The 17722-nt window shown below is 65.3% G+C and overlaps 1 protein-coding gene across 8 annotated transcripts in view; it reads left to right on the forward strand.

Moving 5' to 3' along the window:
• Window positions 1–17482, forward strand: part of ADGRB2 (adhesion G protein-coupled receptor B2) — a 28582-nt gene extending 11100 nt beyond the window's left edge. The window contains exons 3-32 of one of the 8 annotated variants that reach the window (XM_056333567.1): window positions 1249–1332; window positions 2350–2514; window positions 3785–3949; window positions 5054–5218; window positions 6028–6192; window positions 6281–6382; window positions 6544–6650; window positions 7032–7226; window positions 7317–7385; window positions 7485–7593; window positions 7668–7814; window positions 8662–8737; window positions 8809–8911; window positions 9146–9189; window positions 10233–10359; window positions 10915–11018; window positions 11312–11414; window positions 11690–11840; window positions 12137–12206; window positions 12326–12392; window positions 12505–12590; window positions 13183–13281; window positions 14195–14366; window positions 14440–14535; window positions 14725–14764; window positions 14941–15599; window positions 15974–16009; window positions 16327–16431; window positions 16583–16636; window positions 16779–17482. In XM_056333567.1, the coding sequence (XP_056189542.1) occupies window positions 1249–1332; window positions 2350–2514; window positions 3785–3949; window positions 5054–5218; window positions 6028–6192; window positions 6281–6382; window positions 6544–6650; window positions 7032–7226; window positions 7317–7385; window positions 7485–7593; window positions 7668–7814; window positions 8662–8737; window positions 8809–8911; window positions 9146–9189; window positions 10233–10359; window positions 10915–11018; window positions 11312–11414; window positions 11690–11840; window positions 12137–12206; window positions 12326–12392; window positions 12505–12590; window positions 13183–13281; window positions 14195–14366; window positions 14440–14535; window positions 14725–14764; window positions 14941–15599; window positions 15974–16009; window positions 16327–16431; window positions 16583–16636; window positions 16779–16991 (3878 nt within the window). In that variant the 3' untranslated portion in view covers window positions 16992–17482. Of the gene's footprint in view, window positions 1–1248; window positions 1333–2349; window positions 2515–3784; window positions 3950–5053; window positions 5219–6027; window positions 6193–6280; window positions 6383–6543; window positions 6651–7031; window positions 7227–7316; window positions 7386–7484; window positions 7594–7667; window positions 7815–8661; window positions 8738–8808; window positions 8912–9145; window positions 9190–10232; window positions 10360–10914; window positions 11019–11311; window positions 11415–11689; window positions 11841–12136; window positions 12207–12325; window positions 12393–12504; window positions 12591–13182; window positions 13282–14194; window positions 14367–14439; window positions 14536–14724; window positions 14765–14940; window positions 15600–15902; window positions 16010–16326; window positions 16432–16582; window positions 16637–16778 lie in introns of those variants that run through there. The other 7 variants (XM_056333561.1, XR_008821047.1, XM_056333562.1 and 4 more) reach the window with 7 other exon arrangements.
• Window positions 17483–17722: the final 240 nt, after the last annotated feature.

Raw genomic sequence — 17722 nt, forward strand, 5'->3', positions numbered from 1 at the left:
CAGCCGGGGAGAGAGCCCTCGTATATCCTCAGGATTTATGGTTTTCCCCGGGCACTTGCCGTGATGCGCGTAATTCTGCCGTGCCGCTCGCGGGGGCGGGCAGCCCTGTGGGAGCTCAGCCCTGCAGCCAGACAGACCCCCTCAGAGCAGCCCCTTGGCCCCCCTGCACCCCACCAATGCCACGGGGCGGGATGCATGGAGAGAGGAGCCAAGGGTGCTGGGCTGCACCGGCAGTGACGGCCAGGAGCCCGCGCAGGGGATGGGTCCGGGCAGGGGTTACGCTGGGTTGAAGGCAAAAGTCAGTAAATTTGGGTCTGGTTTACAGCACTAATAAGTGTCAGTGCAGGCAGCGCTCCCGGCCCTGGGCTCGTATATCACCTCTGTGTTGATATGGGAGCTGCAGCGTGCCCAAAGCATGGCTGGGAGCTGGCCCTGCAGTGCCAGGTGTCCCTATGTCACCTTCCCGCTGTCCCTTGGGGACATCACTGTGCTTGGCTGGCAATGCCGGGGCAGCTCGGTGAGGTGGTGGTGCCACCCCTGGCTGTTCTCCTGGCTGTCACAGCAGCAGGGTGCCCATGGCACTTTTGGGGGCCACGTGCCCGGCGTGGCATCAGTGGTGCCCAGGGAAGTCACAGCATCTGCGGGCAGCAGCAGCCCCGGTGCTGCCATGCTGTGCCCAGGGTGAGTCCACAGGAACTCACCAGCATCTTGCACCCAGGTGTGGGGACAAGGGATCCTGCTGCAGGACAGCGGGATGGCCTGGGGGGTGTGGGGGAGGCCGGGGAAGTCATCCTCCCCTGCGCCTGCCGCCGCACCTCCCGCCGAGCCCTCCACATGCCAGTTAATTTCACGCCAAGCGCTCTTGATGGATCACTTGTTATTTTTGGTGAGCTGAGCCATAAATTTGTGCCACCTCACTGCAGCAAGCTGTTAAGTGGGGACTGGAGAGCACCTCTGCCCAGCGTGGTGGGGGCACAGGCACCCTGGCTGCACCGGGGACACAGCACCCTAGGCCATGCTCCAGCTGCAGCCCCAGTGATGTGGGATGATATGTCTGGGGGAGCTGTGACACATTTTTGGGGATCCGTGAGTGTGCCCAGCAATGCTCAACCAGCTCTTGCCCTTGGGGATGCCATGTGGGGCCAGGCATCCCTGTATCCCCCTGCAATGTCCCATGGTGGCCCGTCTCCATCCCTGTCCCTGTCCCCGCCCCCTGCCTGCTCTCACAGGAGCACTTCTCTCTTCTAGGCAATGCAGTCGAGGAGAACCAGAAGGTGAAGACCCAGTGGCCACGGTCAGCAGACGAACCGGGTGTCTACATGGCCCAGACAGGTACCAGTGCTGCCCCAGCAGGGGCACAGGCACAGGACACTGGTGTCACTGGCTTGGGTACCAGGCAGCGGTGATGGAGAGGGAGTGACTCCTTTTGCTTCCTGCCCACCAACTGACTTAATTTGCTCCATTTATATATTTTTCCTTTACACCTTCCTCTGAGGGTTGTAAAGCAAAAAAACCCACAACCCCAACAAAATCCATTAATTGTTTTGTTCAAATGTATTTATTTGGCAAATCCATCTGGGTAATTTGAGCATACTGCTCCCCCCTCCGCAGCCCCCCCTGATTTATGGTTGGAGGGCTCGGAGGCGAGCGGGAGATGGATGGGCCCTGGCGCCAGGAGAGGAGCTCCGCTCCGTGTGCCTGGCATGCAGATCTCCTCCTGACCATGTTCGCGTACTCGCGGAGGTCCTGCCCCCCTGGGAGCTGCTGGGCAGAGCAGGGGGTGACCCCAGTGGTGACCAGGTCCAGCCTCGGCATCCCCGTGTGATGCGGAGCAGCCACGGGGCATTGTCACCTCCATGGGAGCCCTACTCCCGAGCCTGCATCCTGCCTGTCTCCAGGACAAATCGTCCCCTTCGGAGCCCTCCTCCGTATATTCCTTTTTAATTTAAACTGATGGCCTTTTCTTCTGGCCTGTCCAATAGCTTCAGAGACATCATCAAGCTTAATAAGAGCAGGGCTGTTGTAAATGTCAGTGCTGTGCCTGGGTGGGGAGAAGGAGCTGTGCCGGGCTGCTTGCGCTGCCTGCGCTGCCCAGCTGGACGCTGTCCCTCGTGCTGGGCACGATCCTGTGCCCCGACCCCTTCTCTAGGTGCAGCCGGTGCTAGGTCTGGAGGGCAGCATGGGCTCCTTCGCCCTGCTTACATCCTCCGTGTCACCCCTGTTGCCCAAGCACCTTGTCCTCATTCCAGGTGCTGCCCGGGCACTTTCCCATCCCCTGTGGGTGCTCCATGGGACCTTCCTGGCCCCCTCAGGGAAGTCGCTGGCTCTCAGGCTCCGTGTTTCCCACAGGGGACCCGGCGGCGGAGGAGTGGTCCCAGTGGAGCGTCTGTTCCCTGACATGCGGGCAGGGCTCCCAGGTGCGGACACGCTCCTGCGTCTCCTCGCCCTACGGGACGCTGTGCAGCGGGCTGCTCCGGGAGACACGGACCTGCAATAACACGGCCACCTGCCCAGGTATGGGGAATGCGGGGACACCGGGGGGGTTTCACTGCTGGCTCGGGGTGCCCGCCGCTGGCTGGGCTCTGGTGGGTGCGCAAAGGGCTGAGCAAGCGAGCGGCTGAGGGGAGTGGAGACCTGTTGCTGAGGGGTCTCTCACAGGTGGGGTATTCTGGGGGGATGGATGAGGAAAGTGGCTCTGCGTGGCGGCTGCTGTCATGGAAGCAGGTATTGCGCATCCTGCGCTGGGCTGCTCCAAGCCCCCTTGGCATCCCCACATCATCTTGCCTTCCTGGTTGGACTAGCTCTTGGGAAGCCACGTGGGGAAGCAGCAAGTGGGGGGAGGCGTCTGGAAGGGGTGCCCTGCGCCCCACCACCCCTGCTCTGCCGGGGGTTTTGCTTTGGGAGCAGCTGGGGCGGTGGCACCTCTCCATCCTCCCTCCTGGCAAACTCAGGGCTTCCCCATGGTGCCTCCGAGGCTTTGTGCTGGGAGAGAGGCAGGCGCTGGAGCCTGCACCGGGGGACTTGGGGACCTGGCGTGGTGGGGGTCCCCGCTCGTGGGGGACAGGAGGGGGCCGAGCTGCTCAGTGCATTGAGGCAGGTTGCGGGCAGGCAGGATGCCGGGCGTCTCGCTGGGCCACGTGCTGGCTCCTTTGTCATGGTGGTGTCCATGTGTCTTGTGTGGGACACTGGGGGTCAGAGGGGCCTCGGTGTGCTGCAGTGGCAGCTGGTTGCCCTGTCTAAGCTTGCGATGGTTCAGAGGTTTTGCACCTCAAAACCACACAGGTGCCCGCTCCCCTCCGTACCAGGGAGCACAGCCCTGTCCTGGCACTGCAGGGACATCGAAGCTCACGGAGGAGCATCCTTTAGGATGCTTGTGTGCCGCACAGGTCCCTGCTCCCTTCCCAGTGGGCTGAGCTCCCGTGGGCGCGATGCGTGCGAGGGGCAGCCGTGCCAGTGTGTCGACATGGGGTTGGGGCGAGCTGGGCCATGTGTAGGTGTGGGGGGACGTGCACCGCCGGTGCCAAGACCCGGAGCAGGGCAGGGAGCAGCAGTGGCACCACTGCCTGCTCAGGGCCCTTGGGGGTTTGGGCTCAGGTGTGATGGCGGGGCAGACGGTGCCAGCAGGATGCAGAGGGGAGCTGGGGACCGTCCCCAGCTCTGCCGTGAGCCCCAGCCCAGGGCACGAGGGGTCTGCAATGGGCAGGACCCCTCAGTGCCAGGAGGAGGAGGTTGGAGCCCCGCGAGGGCTGGGAGCGTGTGGCAACGGCACTGTGCTGTGTTGCAGTTCACGGCGCGTGGGAAGAGTGGTCCCCGTGGAGCCTGTGCTCGGTGACCTGCGGGCGAGGGGCCAGGACCAGGACGCGGCGGTGCGTGGCCCCGCGGCGCGGAGGGAAAGCCTGCGAGGGCCCCGAGCTGCAGGCCAAGCCCTGCAATATCGCGAGCTGCCCGGGTCAGTACCTCTCTCTCCCCCTGCTCCTCCTTCCCCCTGGGAATGCCAGGAGACAGCACCGGCCAAGAGCCAGGGCTGTGCTCCCGGCACGGGGCTGCGGTGCGGTGAGGGACGGGTGGCACTGCCATGGGGACCTGGGACAGCCCATGGGCACATGGGTGCTGTGACATGGGGTGCACCCTCCTGTCCCCACTGGAAACCCAGATGGAGAGCCAGCTCCATCAGCCATGCTGGGGGGCTCGAGCCCCCACTGTGGGCAGGGGGGTCCAGCCTGGGGACCACGGAAGAGCCGGCTCCTTCCCTGCCCATCTGCTGTGGCTGACTGTCCCCTGCAGCAGGCACGGCGATGGCACTGGTGTGGCATCGGGATGTTGTGGGGCACTGGGGAGGTGGCGAAGGGGGTCGGCTGCAGGGTCTGTCTGCACATGGGTGGAGCAACATCTCTGTCCCTTCTTGTGTGCCTGGAGTGGCTGTGGTGGCGGCTGTGGGGTTTCTGCGATGATGGCCAGGGATGCCACGTCAGGGCCAGCATCCCTGTGAGGACTTGATGTATGGCATGGGGAGTCCAGTGGCCAGCTGGGAGCAGGATGGAGCGTGGGACCTGAGGGGTGCGCAGGGTGCACCGCCCCTGCAGCAGCTCCGGCAGGGGTGTGCCACCCACGGCACATGGCCTTTGCCACAGCAGCCCCATGGAGATGCTGCCGCAGCGAGGAAAGCTCCCAGAAGCTCTTTCCCTGCTGCCCTGGCCCATGCAGCAGTGCTGGGGCTCACAGGTTCAGTGGGGAGCGGTGCCAGGGCTGCTGGGTTTGGCAGGGAGCGATGCCAGGGTCCGGTGAGCATGGCCATGTGGCAGCACTGGCTGTTGTGGTGCAGTGGGGCTGTAGGAGCCACTGCTCAGTGTGTGGGGGCCAGTCCTGGTGACAGTCCCCCCAGCCAGGGCAGGATTTGGCGCTGGCTGCTGAGGTCGGCGCGGGAGGAGCCGGCACATCCGTAGGTTGGACCCGTTGCACCGAGAGCCTGGCGTGGGTCGCGGGGAGCTGGAGCCGTGCGGCCGAGTGGCCGCCGGCCGGTGGAGGCTGACGCCACTCTCGCTTGTCCCCGCAGTGGAAGGGCAGTGGCTGGAGTGGGGCGCCTGGAGCCGCTGCTCCGTCACCTGCGCCAACGGCACGCAGCAGCGGACGCGCAAGTGCAGCGTCTCGGCCCACGGCTGGGCCGAGTGCCGGGGGGCCCACGCCGACGCCCGGGAGTGCTCCAACCCCACCTGTCCCAGTAAGGCCCCGCGCGCTGGGGGGGAGCGGGGGGGAGGCTGCGTGTGCCGCTGGCACGGCGTGTCGGTGCACGGCACATCAGCGCGCATCAGCCATAAAGCCGCTGCAGTGTCACCACCGGTGACACGAGGATGCTGGCAGCTCCCTCTGCTGCGGACGCGGGCGTAAGGGGATCAAGAGCCGAAGGGTGATGCCAGGGATCAGCAGCTGCCCCGCTCGTGCCGCTTGGTCCCGCCAGGCACATCTTGGCTGATGGAGCCAGGGTTTCATACCGTGTCACGCTGCGGGGACCCGTTGGTGCCCGGTGGCTGCAGGTCCCGATGTGCTTTGGGTGTGCAAGCATGTACGAGCTCTTGTGCATTGCACGTGGTGGGGCTGGGGCCAGCTCTGGCGATGGGGGGGACACTGGGCAGCAGGATAGTCAAGCCAAAGGATGCACCCCATCCTCATCCTGTCCTTCGACCCCATCCTCGTCTTGTCCTTCGACCCCCCGGTGTTGGTTGCAGGCGCGGAGGGTGCCGGTTGCTGTGCCATGGCCGCCACAGCAGCCAAAGGGAGGGAGCAGCTGTGCCACGCACCCCAGGGTGCCCTTGGGTTGCCAGCAGGGAGCAGCCAGGTGGCTGCATGGGGATGCCAGGCTTGTCTAAAAGAGATACAAATCACTGATCCATGGATTTCATACCCCACGGGGCTTTCGATTCATGGCGTGGGGGGGACAGCCATTGATGGTGCCCACCAGCCCTGTCCTGTCCCCTTGGGTGCCATTTGCTGTGCAGAACCAGGTGTCCCACAGTGTTCCCATCCCCACAGCCGACAGCAAGTGGGGTCCCTGGAACCACTGGAGCCTCTGCTCCAAGACCTGCGACACCGGCTGGCAGCGCCGCTTCCGCATGTGCGAGGGCACCGGCGTGCAGGGCTACCCCTGCGAGGGCAGCGGCGAGGAGGTGAAGACCTGCAACGAGAAGAAGTGCCCAGGTATGGGGCACACTTCCCCCCCCTCACACACCCCACTGCCCATCACCCTGCATCCAGGCTCTGCCTGACCCCCCCTTTCGCCCCCCAGCCTACCACGAGATGTGCAAGGATGAGTACGTGATGCTGATGACCTGGAAGAAAACAGCTGCTGGGGACATCATCTACAACAAATGTCCCCCCAATGCCACGGGTGAGGGGCACAGGGCAAGCACCCCCAACCTCCACACCCCACCCCCACCCCCCCCAAGCTCTAGAGCAGGGCAGGGGGCAGTGGGTGACATCAGGATGCTAGGCAGCATCACCCATCCTCGGCATTCCCGTGCCAGCACCAAACCCGATTGTCCCACACAGGGTCCGCCAGCCGCCGGTGCCTGCTGAGCCCCCATGGGATCGCCTACTGGGGTGTGCCCAGTTTCGCCCGTTGCGTGTCCCACGAGTACCGATACTTGCATCTCTCAGTAGGTGCACGCTCTGGCGCGGCCCCCCCGCTCCCCAACCCTCCCCTCCCTGGCACAGGGGGTTTGCTCCATCCCTGGGCAGGGAAACCCAGCAGCCGTCTTGCTTCACCGGCTGCCTACTGCATGGGGAAACTGAGGCAGGGCTCCCTGGGCAGGGCTGGGGAAGGGGACCCTGGTCTGAGCTGTGCTCTTGTGTCCTTGGGTAGTGGCTCTTGGGATGGGGAGGACCCCCCCTGCGTGACCCCTGTGTCCTGCTGCTGCCCCAACTAGTGCAGTGAGCTCTGTAGTGTCACCACTGCCTGGGCTCTGGCCATGGCAGGGGACCTGGGGACACGGAGCACTGCTGGGGTCTGAGTGACACCGGTGTTCCCCCCGTACAAGCTGCGGGAGCACCTGGCCAAGGGGCAGCGGGTGCTGGCGGGTGAGGGGATGTCGCAGGTGGTGCGGAGCCTGCTGGAGCTCATGGCCCGCAAGACCTACTACAGCGGGGACCTGCTCTTCTCCGTGGAGATCCTGCGCAATGTCACCGACACCTTCAAGAGGGCCACCTACACCCCGTCCTCTGAGGACGTGCAGGTAGCGGGCAGGGGACGGCGAGGCACGCCCCTGGGGAGGTGGCGGCGGTTGGTCCCCAGCCCCCAGCCCCGCTGAGCCCCGTCCCCGCAGCGCTTCTTCCAGGTGGTGAGCTACATGGTGGATGCGGAGAACCGGGATAAGTGGGAGGATGCCCAGCAGGTGAGTGGCACAGGACACGGGCGGGTGGTGGGGGCAGCTGGGATGTCCCCACCATGGGCACACGTCCCAGCGGCTGCGGAGCTGGTTGCTCGCTTGCAGGTCTCGCCCGGCTCCGTGCACCTGATGAAGGTGGTGGAGGACTTCATCCACCTGGTGGGTGATGCGCTGAAGGCCTTCCAGAGCTCCCTCATTGTCACCGACAACCTGGGTGAGCGGCGGGGTGGGCGCAGAGCCTCGGCGGGCGCAGGGAGCTGGCTGGTGACACCCGTTCTGCCCTGCCAGTGATCAGCATCCAGAGGGAACCTGTCTCCGCCGTCTCCAGTGACATCAACTTCCCTATGAAGGGGCGCCGGGGCATGAAGGATTGGGCCCGCAGCTCTGAGGACAAGCTCTTCATCCCCAGGGAGGTGCTCAGCCTCGCCTCGGCTGGTGAGGCAGGGCTGGGGCTGCAGGAGCCAGCACACTCTGCATGTGTGCACACGTGTGGGCATGAGTGTGCTCCTATGGCTGTGCAGGCATGTGCACATGTGTGAGTGTGCACATGGGAGTGCACATGTGTGAGCGTGCACACCTGGGAGTGCGCATGTATGGGCACGTGTGAGCCGGCACATGGGAGTGTGCATCTTCTGTTGTGCACGTGTCAGCATGTCCATCTGGGAGCGTGCATGCATGTGTGTACATGTGTGTGCACATGTGTGAGTGCACATCTGGTGCTATGCACGTGGAGCATGCACATGAGCAGTGCACATTTGCACACATGTATGAGTATGCATATTGGGGAGTGTGCGTGTGTCTGCATGTGAACATGTGTGAGCATACACATCTGGGAGTGTGCATGTGTGTACACGTGTATGAGCATGCACATGTGTGAGTGCACATCTGGTGCTGTGCACATGGAGCATGCACGTACGGTGCAGTACACATTTGTGCACACGTATGAGCATGCATATTGGAGAGTGTGCATGTGTATGCACGTGACGTGTGAGCTTGCATGTCTGAGGCTGTGCATGTGTAAGAGTGCACATCTGGGAGCACAGGTGTGTGTGCATGCACGTCTGGGAGTCCACGTGTGTGGGCGTGAAGGCAGCCTCCTGCCAGCCCACGTGCCTGCATGTGTCAGCGTGTGCTGTGCCTGTGTTGGAGAGGGGATGCATGTTCCCTCACGCGTGTCGGGCGCAGGCTCGTGGGCTCTCACGTGTGCCTATGTGCTTGCTGAGCCCACGCGGGTGCCGGGCGCTGGATCATGGCACTGCTCTCCCTTCCCCTCTCTCTGCAGAAACAGATGAGTCGTCCCACTTCGTCATCGGGGCTGTGCTGTACCGCACGCTGGGGCTGATCCTGCCCCCACCCAGGTGAGTGGGGCTGCCCACTGTCCCCTGCGCCATGTCCCCATCCCTGTGACAGCCAGCACCCCTCCCTGCAGGACCCCCCTGGCCGTCACCTCCAAGGTGCTGACGGTGACAGTGCGCCCGCCAACCAAGCCCGCGGAGCCCCTTGTCCTGGTGGAGCTCTCCCACATCATCAACGTGAGTGTCCCCATCCCGTCACCGTGTCACCTCCCGGTCCCGTGTGGGTCCCAGGCTCTGAGAGCTGGGCAGGGGCCAGCAGCTCCCAGCTGGTAGCCACAAGTACTGGGCTCCATGCCCGTGGTGGGGATGTGCCAGTGCTGGGGAGCCAGGCAGGTCCCCATGGACCCCCCAGTCCCCTGGGGCTGGGAGCAGGGCAGGGCGTGAAGCACTAACCCATCCCTCTGTCCGCAGGGCACATCCCACCCGCAGTGTGTCACCTGGGACTACTCGAGGACGTGAGTGAAGGACAGGGGAATGGGGACACCCCTGGCCATGTCCTTGCTGGCCGATGGGGCTGGGCTGTCCCAACACCCCAGTGGGTCTCTGGGGAGCTGGCAGGAGGGACGGGGAGTGGGGCCAGTCCCTTGCTGTGGCTGAGTGCCTCTGACTGTGGGTGAATCGTGCTGCCACAGGATCGATCTGCCTCTGCGTGACGCTGGGGACGGATGCCGCCAGCCTGCCAGATGCAATTTGTTAGTGTGGAGCCCGCTGCTCTGGCAGGAGCAAGGGAAAGTAGGGCACGGTGGGGGGACAGCAGGGCCAGGTCCCCCCTGCCCTGGTACCTGTGGCTGCTCTGCATCTCGGGGTCACTGGTTCCAGTACAGCTCCTGTGCTGATGGGGAGGTGTGTGGCTGTGATGAGTGTGGCAGGTCTCAGCCTGCCCCCAGGGGAGCGGTGTCCCCAGCTGTCCCACAGACCCAGTTCCCAGTTTTGTCACTTTGCTGGGAGCTGTGGCTGCTCTCCCAGCGTCACCATGGGGCTCTCCCTCCCAGCTCCCTCCCGGGGGAGTCCCCGTGGCAGGAGGGGAGCGTCACCCGCTCCCGGGCAGGTCTGCCTTTGGGGTAGCACAGCTCTGCTGCATGAGCCATGGCTCATGCTGGAGGGGCCACAGGTGCCAGGGTGTCCTGGGACTGCTGCTGCCTGCCCTGGCGCTGCCTTGGTCCCCTCCATCCCTGCCACCCCTCTTCCCAGGCCTGGCCCCCTCCCTCTGTGGTTTGTGCTCCCCCAGACCTGGGTGGGATGGTTAAATTTCGTGTTGCACCGCTCCCCAGCACGATGGGCACCAGGGCGGGCGGGGGCAGCTGGGGGCAGGGATGGCGTCAACCCCCCACGCTGGGCTCAGGGGATTAACCCATCCCCTGGCAGCGCTCCCCCATCTGCCTCCCCCCAGGCAGCGGCCAGCAACGGGTTAACTCAGGAGAGGCGCGAGGGGCTGTGTGTGTGTGTGTGCGTTTGATCATTTCAAATTGCTCTCCCTCGCTTTCGTCCCATTAATCAGGGATGCTGGCTTGGGAAACTGGGACACGGAGAGCTGCCAAACCCTGGAGACCCTCCCAGCACACACCAAATGCCAGTGCCGCCAGCTCGCCACCTTCGCCGTCCTCTCCCAGCTGCCCAGAGACCTGGTAGGGGACAGGATGGGGACAGGGACCAGCCTGCTGGGGAACATGGGTCATGGATGGGGGGGGATCCCCGGGCTGCAGGCCTGGGTAAGGCGGGGGTCCCGAGGGAGGATGAGGAGGGGCGGGGGCTGCATAGCCTGCAGGCACCCTAGTAGGATGGGATGGGCACTGGAGGATAGGGGGGTGTCTCCCACCAGCCAAAGGAAGGGCCCTGGCACCCTGAGGGTGGGCTCGTGCGGGCAGGGGGCTGCTGTAGTCTGTAGGGCTCGATATGGGGCATTGCTGTATGCCAGGAGGGGAGGGGGCAGCCCTGGCCCCAGGCATTCCCCCCACCCCATTGCTATTCCGCCCGCATCCCCCGTCGGCATGGAGATAGGCACGGGTCCCCAGGAAGGCGCCTTGGCTGTGCCACCGCCTCCACCGACCCCCTCCGGCGCCCGGGGGTCCCCAGCCAGGGGGGTGGAGAGGCCCAGTGGGGGGCACGGGGCTGACAGGGAGCAGTGATGGGGGTTGAGGAGGGGGGGGCAGGCTCAGCCGCTACCCCCCACTGCTCACCAGGCCATGGACCCCTCGGGCACTCCATCAGTGCCACTGATGATCGGCTGTGCCGTCTCCTGCATGGCCCTGCTGACCCTGCTGGTGATCTACGCGGCCTTCTGGAGGTGACCTGGGGACAACTGGGGACCCGGGGGGCACCTGAGGTGTGAGACTGTGTGGGGAGGGGGCGGCGAAGTGGGGCACGGCACGAGTAAAGTCTCAGCATCAATGTGATTAAATGCAACGTGGCAGGAACAGAATGACCCCCGTGGGAGCCGGGCGGGTGGGAGAGGTGCCCAGGCTGCCTAGCACTGTCCCCAGCCAAGGACAGTGCCCACCCGCCGGCAGCATGCAGGGGACACGGGACAGGGACACGGCACGGGCTGGCGCCCTGGTCCCATGCTGCTCCTGCCCGCAGGTTCATCAAGTCGGAGCGCTCCATCATCCTGCTCAACTTCTGCATCTCCATCCTGGCCTCCAACGTCCTCATCCTCGTGGGCCAGTCCCACATGCTCAGCAAGGTGGGTGCCACCACCCTGCCCCCTCACGGGGTCCCCGGGTGGGCACGGGGGCTGCAGTGGGGTCTGAGCCCTCTTTTCCCAGCTGGTCACCTCGTCCCTGCTGGCTCCCTGCAGCAGATTGGATTTGGATTAACTCGATCTCGGGATTAAATCCTTTGTGCTGGTGGCTTTGACACAAACCTTGCCCGGGTGTGGGAGTTTAACCACGGCGGTGCCGGGCGTGTGGCTGCGGTGGTGCCACGATGTCCCCCCTTGAGGTGCCCACGTCCCCGCAGGGTGTGTGCACCATGACGGCTGCCTTCCTCCACTTCTTCTTCCTCTCGTCCTTCTGCTGGGTGCTGACGGAGGCCTGGCAGTCCTACCTGGCGGTGATCGGCCGGATCCGGACACGCCTGGTCAGGAAACGCTTCCTGTGCTTGGGATGGGGTAAGAGCCCAGCAGGGCTGGTCCCGGGATGGGGTGGAAGGGAGGCACCACACCCCCCTCCCTGGTACCCCCCAGGGTTATCAGAAGGGGAAACTGAGGCACGATGGAGGAAAGCAGACCCAGGTGTCTTGGTCCCTTTGACGTGGCGCACTCTGACCAGCCAGACCATGGGGAGCTGCCAGAAAGGCTCCATCCCAGTCCCCATCCATGGGGGCTGGCAGAGGGGTGGTGCTGGGGTGGGGGGACGGACAGCAATGCCACCCCCCTGCAACCCTGGCCTTATCTCCTCTCTCCAGGGTTGCCAGCCCTCGTGGTCGCAGTCTCCGTTGGCTTCACACGGACTAAAGGCTACGGGACGGCGAGCTAGTATGTGGGGACATGGGGACACAGGGCTGGGCCTGGGGACCGCCCCGGCTGGCCACAGGGGATGGGGACAGGGGCTGTCCCCTCTCCCTCAGCCCCTGACATGCCATGGTCCCCCGCAGCTGCTGGCTCTCGCTGGAGGGCGGTTTGCTCTACGCCTTCGTGGGACCTGCTGCTGTCATTGTGCTGGTGAGCTGACCCCAAGCCCCAAAGGCCACCCCGGTGGTGGCAGCTCCTGGAGCCCCGGCTCGTGGAGGGGCTCTGTGCGCAGCCCCTAACCCCGGCGCCGCTCTCGCCCAAGGTGAACATGCTGGTCGGCATCATCGTGTTCAACAAGCTCATGTCCCGCGATGGCATTTCAGATAAGTCCAAAAAGCAGCGAGCTGGGTAAGTGCCCTGCGCCCCACGGGGCTGTCCCTGGGGCTGGCACGGAGCACCCTGCCCTGCCGCACCGCGGGGCATGGCACGGGGCAGGGGGGCTCCTCCGGGAGCGGGCTGAGGACGGGGCACACTTCACCTCATCAGTGGGCGGCAGGGGCCAAGCCCGGGGCAACCGCAGCCCCTTCTTGGGGGCGGCTGGAAGGGCAGTAGCTGGTGGGGACGGTCACCCCACACCTTCCCCTGGGGAAGGGGGAGCCACACACTGCGGACCCCCCCTCCCTGCCACCAGCGGAGGGGACTGAGCCCTGCCCGCCCCATCCCGCTGCCGCTTGGCCACCCCTGCTCGCCATTAACAACTGCTGCTGCCCTCGACTAACCCGGCTCTCTCTCTCTCTCTCTCTTTCTCTTTCTCTTTTCCTTCTCCCATTTGCTTTTTGCCTGTGTCTGTCCATCCGTCCATCCATCTGTCCATCCATCTGTCCACCCCACCCTTCTCCATCCCCACCATCCTGCTCTCCCACGGCCTTGCTCCCCTCGCCTGCATCCCCGCGTGGCCCGGTCCTGGCCGCGGGGCACCGGGGGGGTGGTGGGCATGTAGCTCCAAGCCCCCGCCCTGCGGCAGCCTGCTGCTGAAATGCACCAAGTGCGGCGTGGTGTCCAGCGCGGCCATGACCTCCGCCACCGCCAGCAGTGCCATGTTAGTGCCCGCCACGCGCCCGCCTCGCCCCCCCACCCCGAGCACAGCCTTGGAGCCCGGGCAGCTGGGCCGGGGGGGGGGGGGAGTCTGGGCATCACCCTGGGTGGGGAGCGGGTTCTGGGTTGGGGGTCCCGTGGGCAGGGCGAAGGCTGTGTGCTCGGGGCGGTCCGGGGCGCTGGGGGCGCGTGCCCCACCGCGGCCATCACGTCTGCATGGCATGGCTTCCCACAGGTCACGTCATCGCTGGGGTTGGGGCGTGGGGGGGCTCAGCTCCTCTTCACCGGGGTGACTTGGGAGCAGGGAGGGCATGAAGGGCACCACGCTGTGGGGCACGGGCCAGTCCTGGCCTTGGGAGTGTCCTCGGGACCCTCTGCCCAGCACCTGAGCCCCCACGGTTGCTGGCTGGGACCACTGCCACCCTGGTCAGCCAAGGTCCCTGCTCCCAGGGGTTTAGTTGCAATAGAAGCAGCCCCCAAACTCACTGTTAAAAAAGAAAGAAATCCCCTTTCTGCTCTTCTTGCGGCTGTGGGAGGGTGACAGTGGCCCCACATGCCCCCAGCACCCTCACTGCCAGCTGTGTTGCCTGTGCGGGGACAGGGACACGTGCAGCTGTGCCCTGCCTGGGCTAGCTGGGCAGTGCCAGTGGCTCAGCCTGGGGGGGGCACAAGGAGCCCACGGGCCCCCTCGCCCTAAGGCAGGCAGTACCCCAAGCGCCTAGCTGGTGCCAGCTTGGAGACACTGAGGAAGAGGGGGGACAACAGGGGGCATGGCATCTGCGCTCGGGTCTCCGTGCCGCGCTGTGCACGCAGTCAGCTCCAGCCAGACTTGCGGGGCTGGGGGCAGTGTTGGGGGGCCTGTTGCGGGGCAGCCCCAGCGCAGCAGGCTCACCCCGGCCCCTCTCTCCCTGCCCCAGGGCATCGCTGTGGAGCTCCTGCGTGGTCCTGCCTCTGCTGGCGCTGACCTGGATGTCGGCCGTGCTCGCCATGACCGACCGGCGCTCCATCCTCTTCCAGGTCCTCTTCGCCGTCTTCAACTCCGTCCAGGGCTTCGTCATCATCACCGTGCACGGGTTCCTGCGCCGAGAGGTGGGGTGGCCCCGGAGGGGTGCCAGTGGGGGGACGCCTGGCCACGGGGCCGTGACCGGCTCTGTTCCCACAGGTCCAGGATGTGGTGAAGTGTCAGATGGGGGGGTGCAGGAGCGAGGAGAATGAAAACTCGCCCGACTCCTGCAAGAATGGGCAGGTGCAGATCCTGGTGAGTGCGGCAGTGCCAGCACGAGCTGCAGTGGGCACTGGCAGGGCTGCTCGCCCCGGCTGGGGCAGGGTCCCCCTTGCAAACCCTGCTGCTCCCCGTGCTGGCCAAGATGCATTCATTTCCCCATCTCTCTCCCTTTCTTTCTCTCTTCTCTCTCTCTCTCTTCCCCCTCTTTCTGTATTTTTATAGACAGATTTTGAAAAGGATGTTGACCTGGCGTGTCAGACAGGTGAGGTCTCCCCTGCCCCCTGCGCTGGGGACGGGGATGTCACTGTGCCACACCTGGGAGGGACAGGCAGCGTGTGCCAGGGCGGGCGCGATGCCAGTGCGCAGGGGGTCAGTCCAGTCCCCCTGCCCTCCTGCGGGATCCCCAGGGCCGGCTCTGACCCCCCTCCCCACCCGCAGTGCTGTTCAAGGAGGTGAACACCTGCAACCCTGCCACCATCACGGGCACCTTGTCCCGCATCTCCCTGGATGGGGATGAAGACCCCAAGCTCAACACCACCTCGGAGGGTGGCCTGGGCTTCTCCAGCCTGCCAGGAAACATCCCTCCCTCCAGCATCCTGGTCCAGGTCCCCAAAATGACACCCAATGTGGTGGCGGGCTTGAGCGAGCTGGGAGACCCGCCGGCACAGCAGCTCAGCCTGGAGGCACCAGGTCCCGTCTACCTGTGCACGGAGAGCAGCCTGCGGCCCCTGGAGTACGGCTGGCTGCGGGCCCCCGAGCCCCCGCGGGAGAGCGACTACATGATGCTGCCCCGCCGGACCGGCAGCCTCAAGCCCTTCCCACGGGAGGAGGGCACCCTGGGTCCCAGTGCTGAGGAAGGGGTGCCCGGTGGGATGGGGCGCCCGGTGGCTGAGGGAGACACCTACCCTGGCTTCGTCGCAGTGGACCACATCAACATGAACTTGAACCAGCCCTACGGGACGGTGAAGGCGCCCTACGGCCTCCAGTTCAAGCAGCACCCCACCGTGCGGCAGATCCTGGCCTCGGAGCTGTCGGAGCGCAGCCGCACCATGCCCCGCACTGTCCCCGGCTCCGCCATGAAAGTGGGGTCCCTGGAGGTGAGCCAGGGGGGCTGGCGTGTGTGCCCGTGGACGCAGACATGGGGAGGGAGATGCGTGGGTTTGGACAAGTGTGCAAGAGCGTGCACAAGCCCGCATGCACATGCAGGGCTGCATGATTTGCCCCTGTGCTCGCTGCTCGGCATCCCACCCTTTGCTTGGTGCTGCCTTCACCCAGCAGCACGGTGGATAAGCTGCATGTCCTGCAGCTCGGCCGGGACCCCCGCATCTCCAGCCGGGCTCTCCCCCATGCCAACGGGCATCCCCCCATTTCCCCCCCACCGTGCTCACCCCACATCTCAGCCGTGCAAAGACCTTTCCCTTTTCTTCTCCATCTCCTCCCCCTGCTCTGGGCCCTGTGCGTCCCCTGCTAGAGGAAGAGGTTGCGATACTCTGACCTGGACTTCGAGGTAAGCGCGGCCACGGCAGCCGGTGCCACCGGTGCCTGCTGTGGGGTTGGGTGCCACCCAGGGACTGGACCACCTTGTCCCTGGTCCCCTCTGGCTCGCTGTTGGCAAAGCAGCAGCCGAATTTGGAGGAGTTTTCTACCAGGCAGGAACGAGCGTTGGCTCGTAATTAAAACACCGAGTGGGAGCATTGCAGTGGGCTCAGCCACCCGTCTGGGATGCCCCAAAAAGCAGGGGAGGGTGGGCAAGAGGGGATGATGGGGGTGGGAGCAGGGCTGTGCCGCATGCCGACGGCCGCAGGCTCTGCTATTGCCCCGCAGAAGGTGATGCACACGCGGAAACGCCACTCTGAGCTCTACCACGAGCTCAACCAGAAGTTTCACACGCTGGACCGGTACCGGGCCCCAGCTGCCGGCTCCTCCAAGGTGAGGTCTTGGGGGCCCCATCCTGCCCTGGATATGCTCTCCTGCACCCCTCCCACCTCTCCCCTGCATGGACTGGGGCATCCCGGGGAGGATGGGGGAGATGGGGGATCCCCAGGATGATGCTGGGGCTGAGCACTGTTTTTTTCCACAGCGAGAAAAGCGGTGGAGCGTCTCGTCAGGTGGTGGGGAGAAGAGCACGGCCAATGTAAGTGCCTGAGCCCCCCCCGGGGGCTGATCCACCCTCTCTTGGATGGGGCTGGAGGGTGGAGGTGGGTGGCTGTGCCCCAGGGCTGGGTGCCGATGGGACAGAACCACACATCGCCATGCACCCTGGCCATTTGCTGCAGCTCCTCCTCGCCCGGCAGGATGCGGCCAACCCCGAGGAGCAGCAGCCACAGGCGCCGGCTGCGCCACCAAAGCCGTGGAGCACGTTCAAGGCGATGACGCTGGGCGCCCTGCCCAGCGCCCAGCGGGACCGGCTGGAGCTGCGCTGCGCGGACTGGGAGGGCCCCTGCACTGGGCTGGATGCGGCCGATGGCGACTTTCAGACGGAGGTGTGAGCCCCGCGCCCGCTGCCGCTGCCTTCACCCTGGCGCAGGATGAGCCGAGATGCTGGGATTGCTCCATCCTCCTCAGCTGCTGGGGGGGTCCCTGCCTGGCTGGAGCCGTCCTCGTAGGAGAGACCACGCTCCCCCCTGGCCACAGCCGCCTCCCACCCGTCCTCGCGTGGTTTTCTCCTCCCTGCCACCCTCCGGACGCGGGTGTGGAGGGGACACGCGCACCCCCCCATGCTCACCCACCGATCACACCTGCACCCCCCGGGGCAGGACCGGCCGTTGAGGCCGTCAGATCTTTGTTCTTTTCTACCGGGATGTTTCTTCACGCCGTGCACCGTGTGCACGCGAGCGGCCGTCCCCGGGGCCAGGCTGCCCTCGCCCCCCCCCCCGGGGTCCCATGGCTGCCCCCTCCCAGCCCTCCCCACCGTCCCCACCCCACGGGGCAGGTGCTGTTGTTGTTGGAAATAAAAGTTCACTCTCTGTGGTGCCGTGGGGCCGCGGCCACCGCTTCGTGCTTCGTGTCAAGGGGTCCAGCTGGGTAGAGGGGGGCTGTCACCCAGCGGGGACTCCTGGTCTGTCTGCTCCCCCCGGCCCCCTCCCTGCTCAGAGCCCACAGGGTGCTGCTGGCTGGGGCTGAGCCCACACCCGCGTGCTGCCTCGAAAATGAGCGTCTTATCGCGGGAGCCAAGAGCACTGAATTACATGGTAATTAATCTATAAGCAAATTAGTAACT

Source organism: Falco biarmicus, chromosome 3 (genome assembly GCF_023638135.1).
Source record: "Falco biarmicus isolate bFalBia1 chromosome 3, bFalBia1.pri, whole genome shotgun sequence".
In the NCBI taxonomy this organism is placed as follows: domain Eukaryota; kingdom Metazoa; phylum Chordata; class Aves; order Falconiformes; family Falconidae; genus Falco; species Falco biarmicus.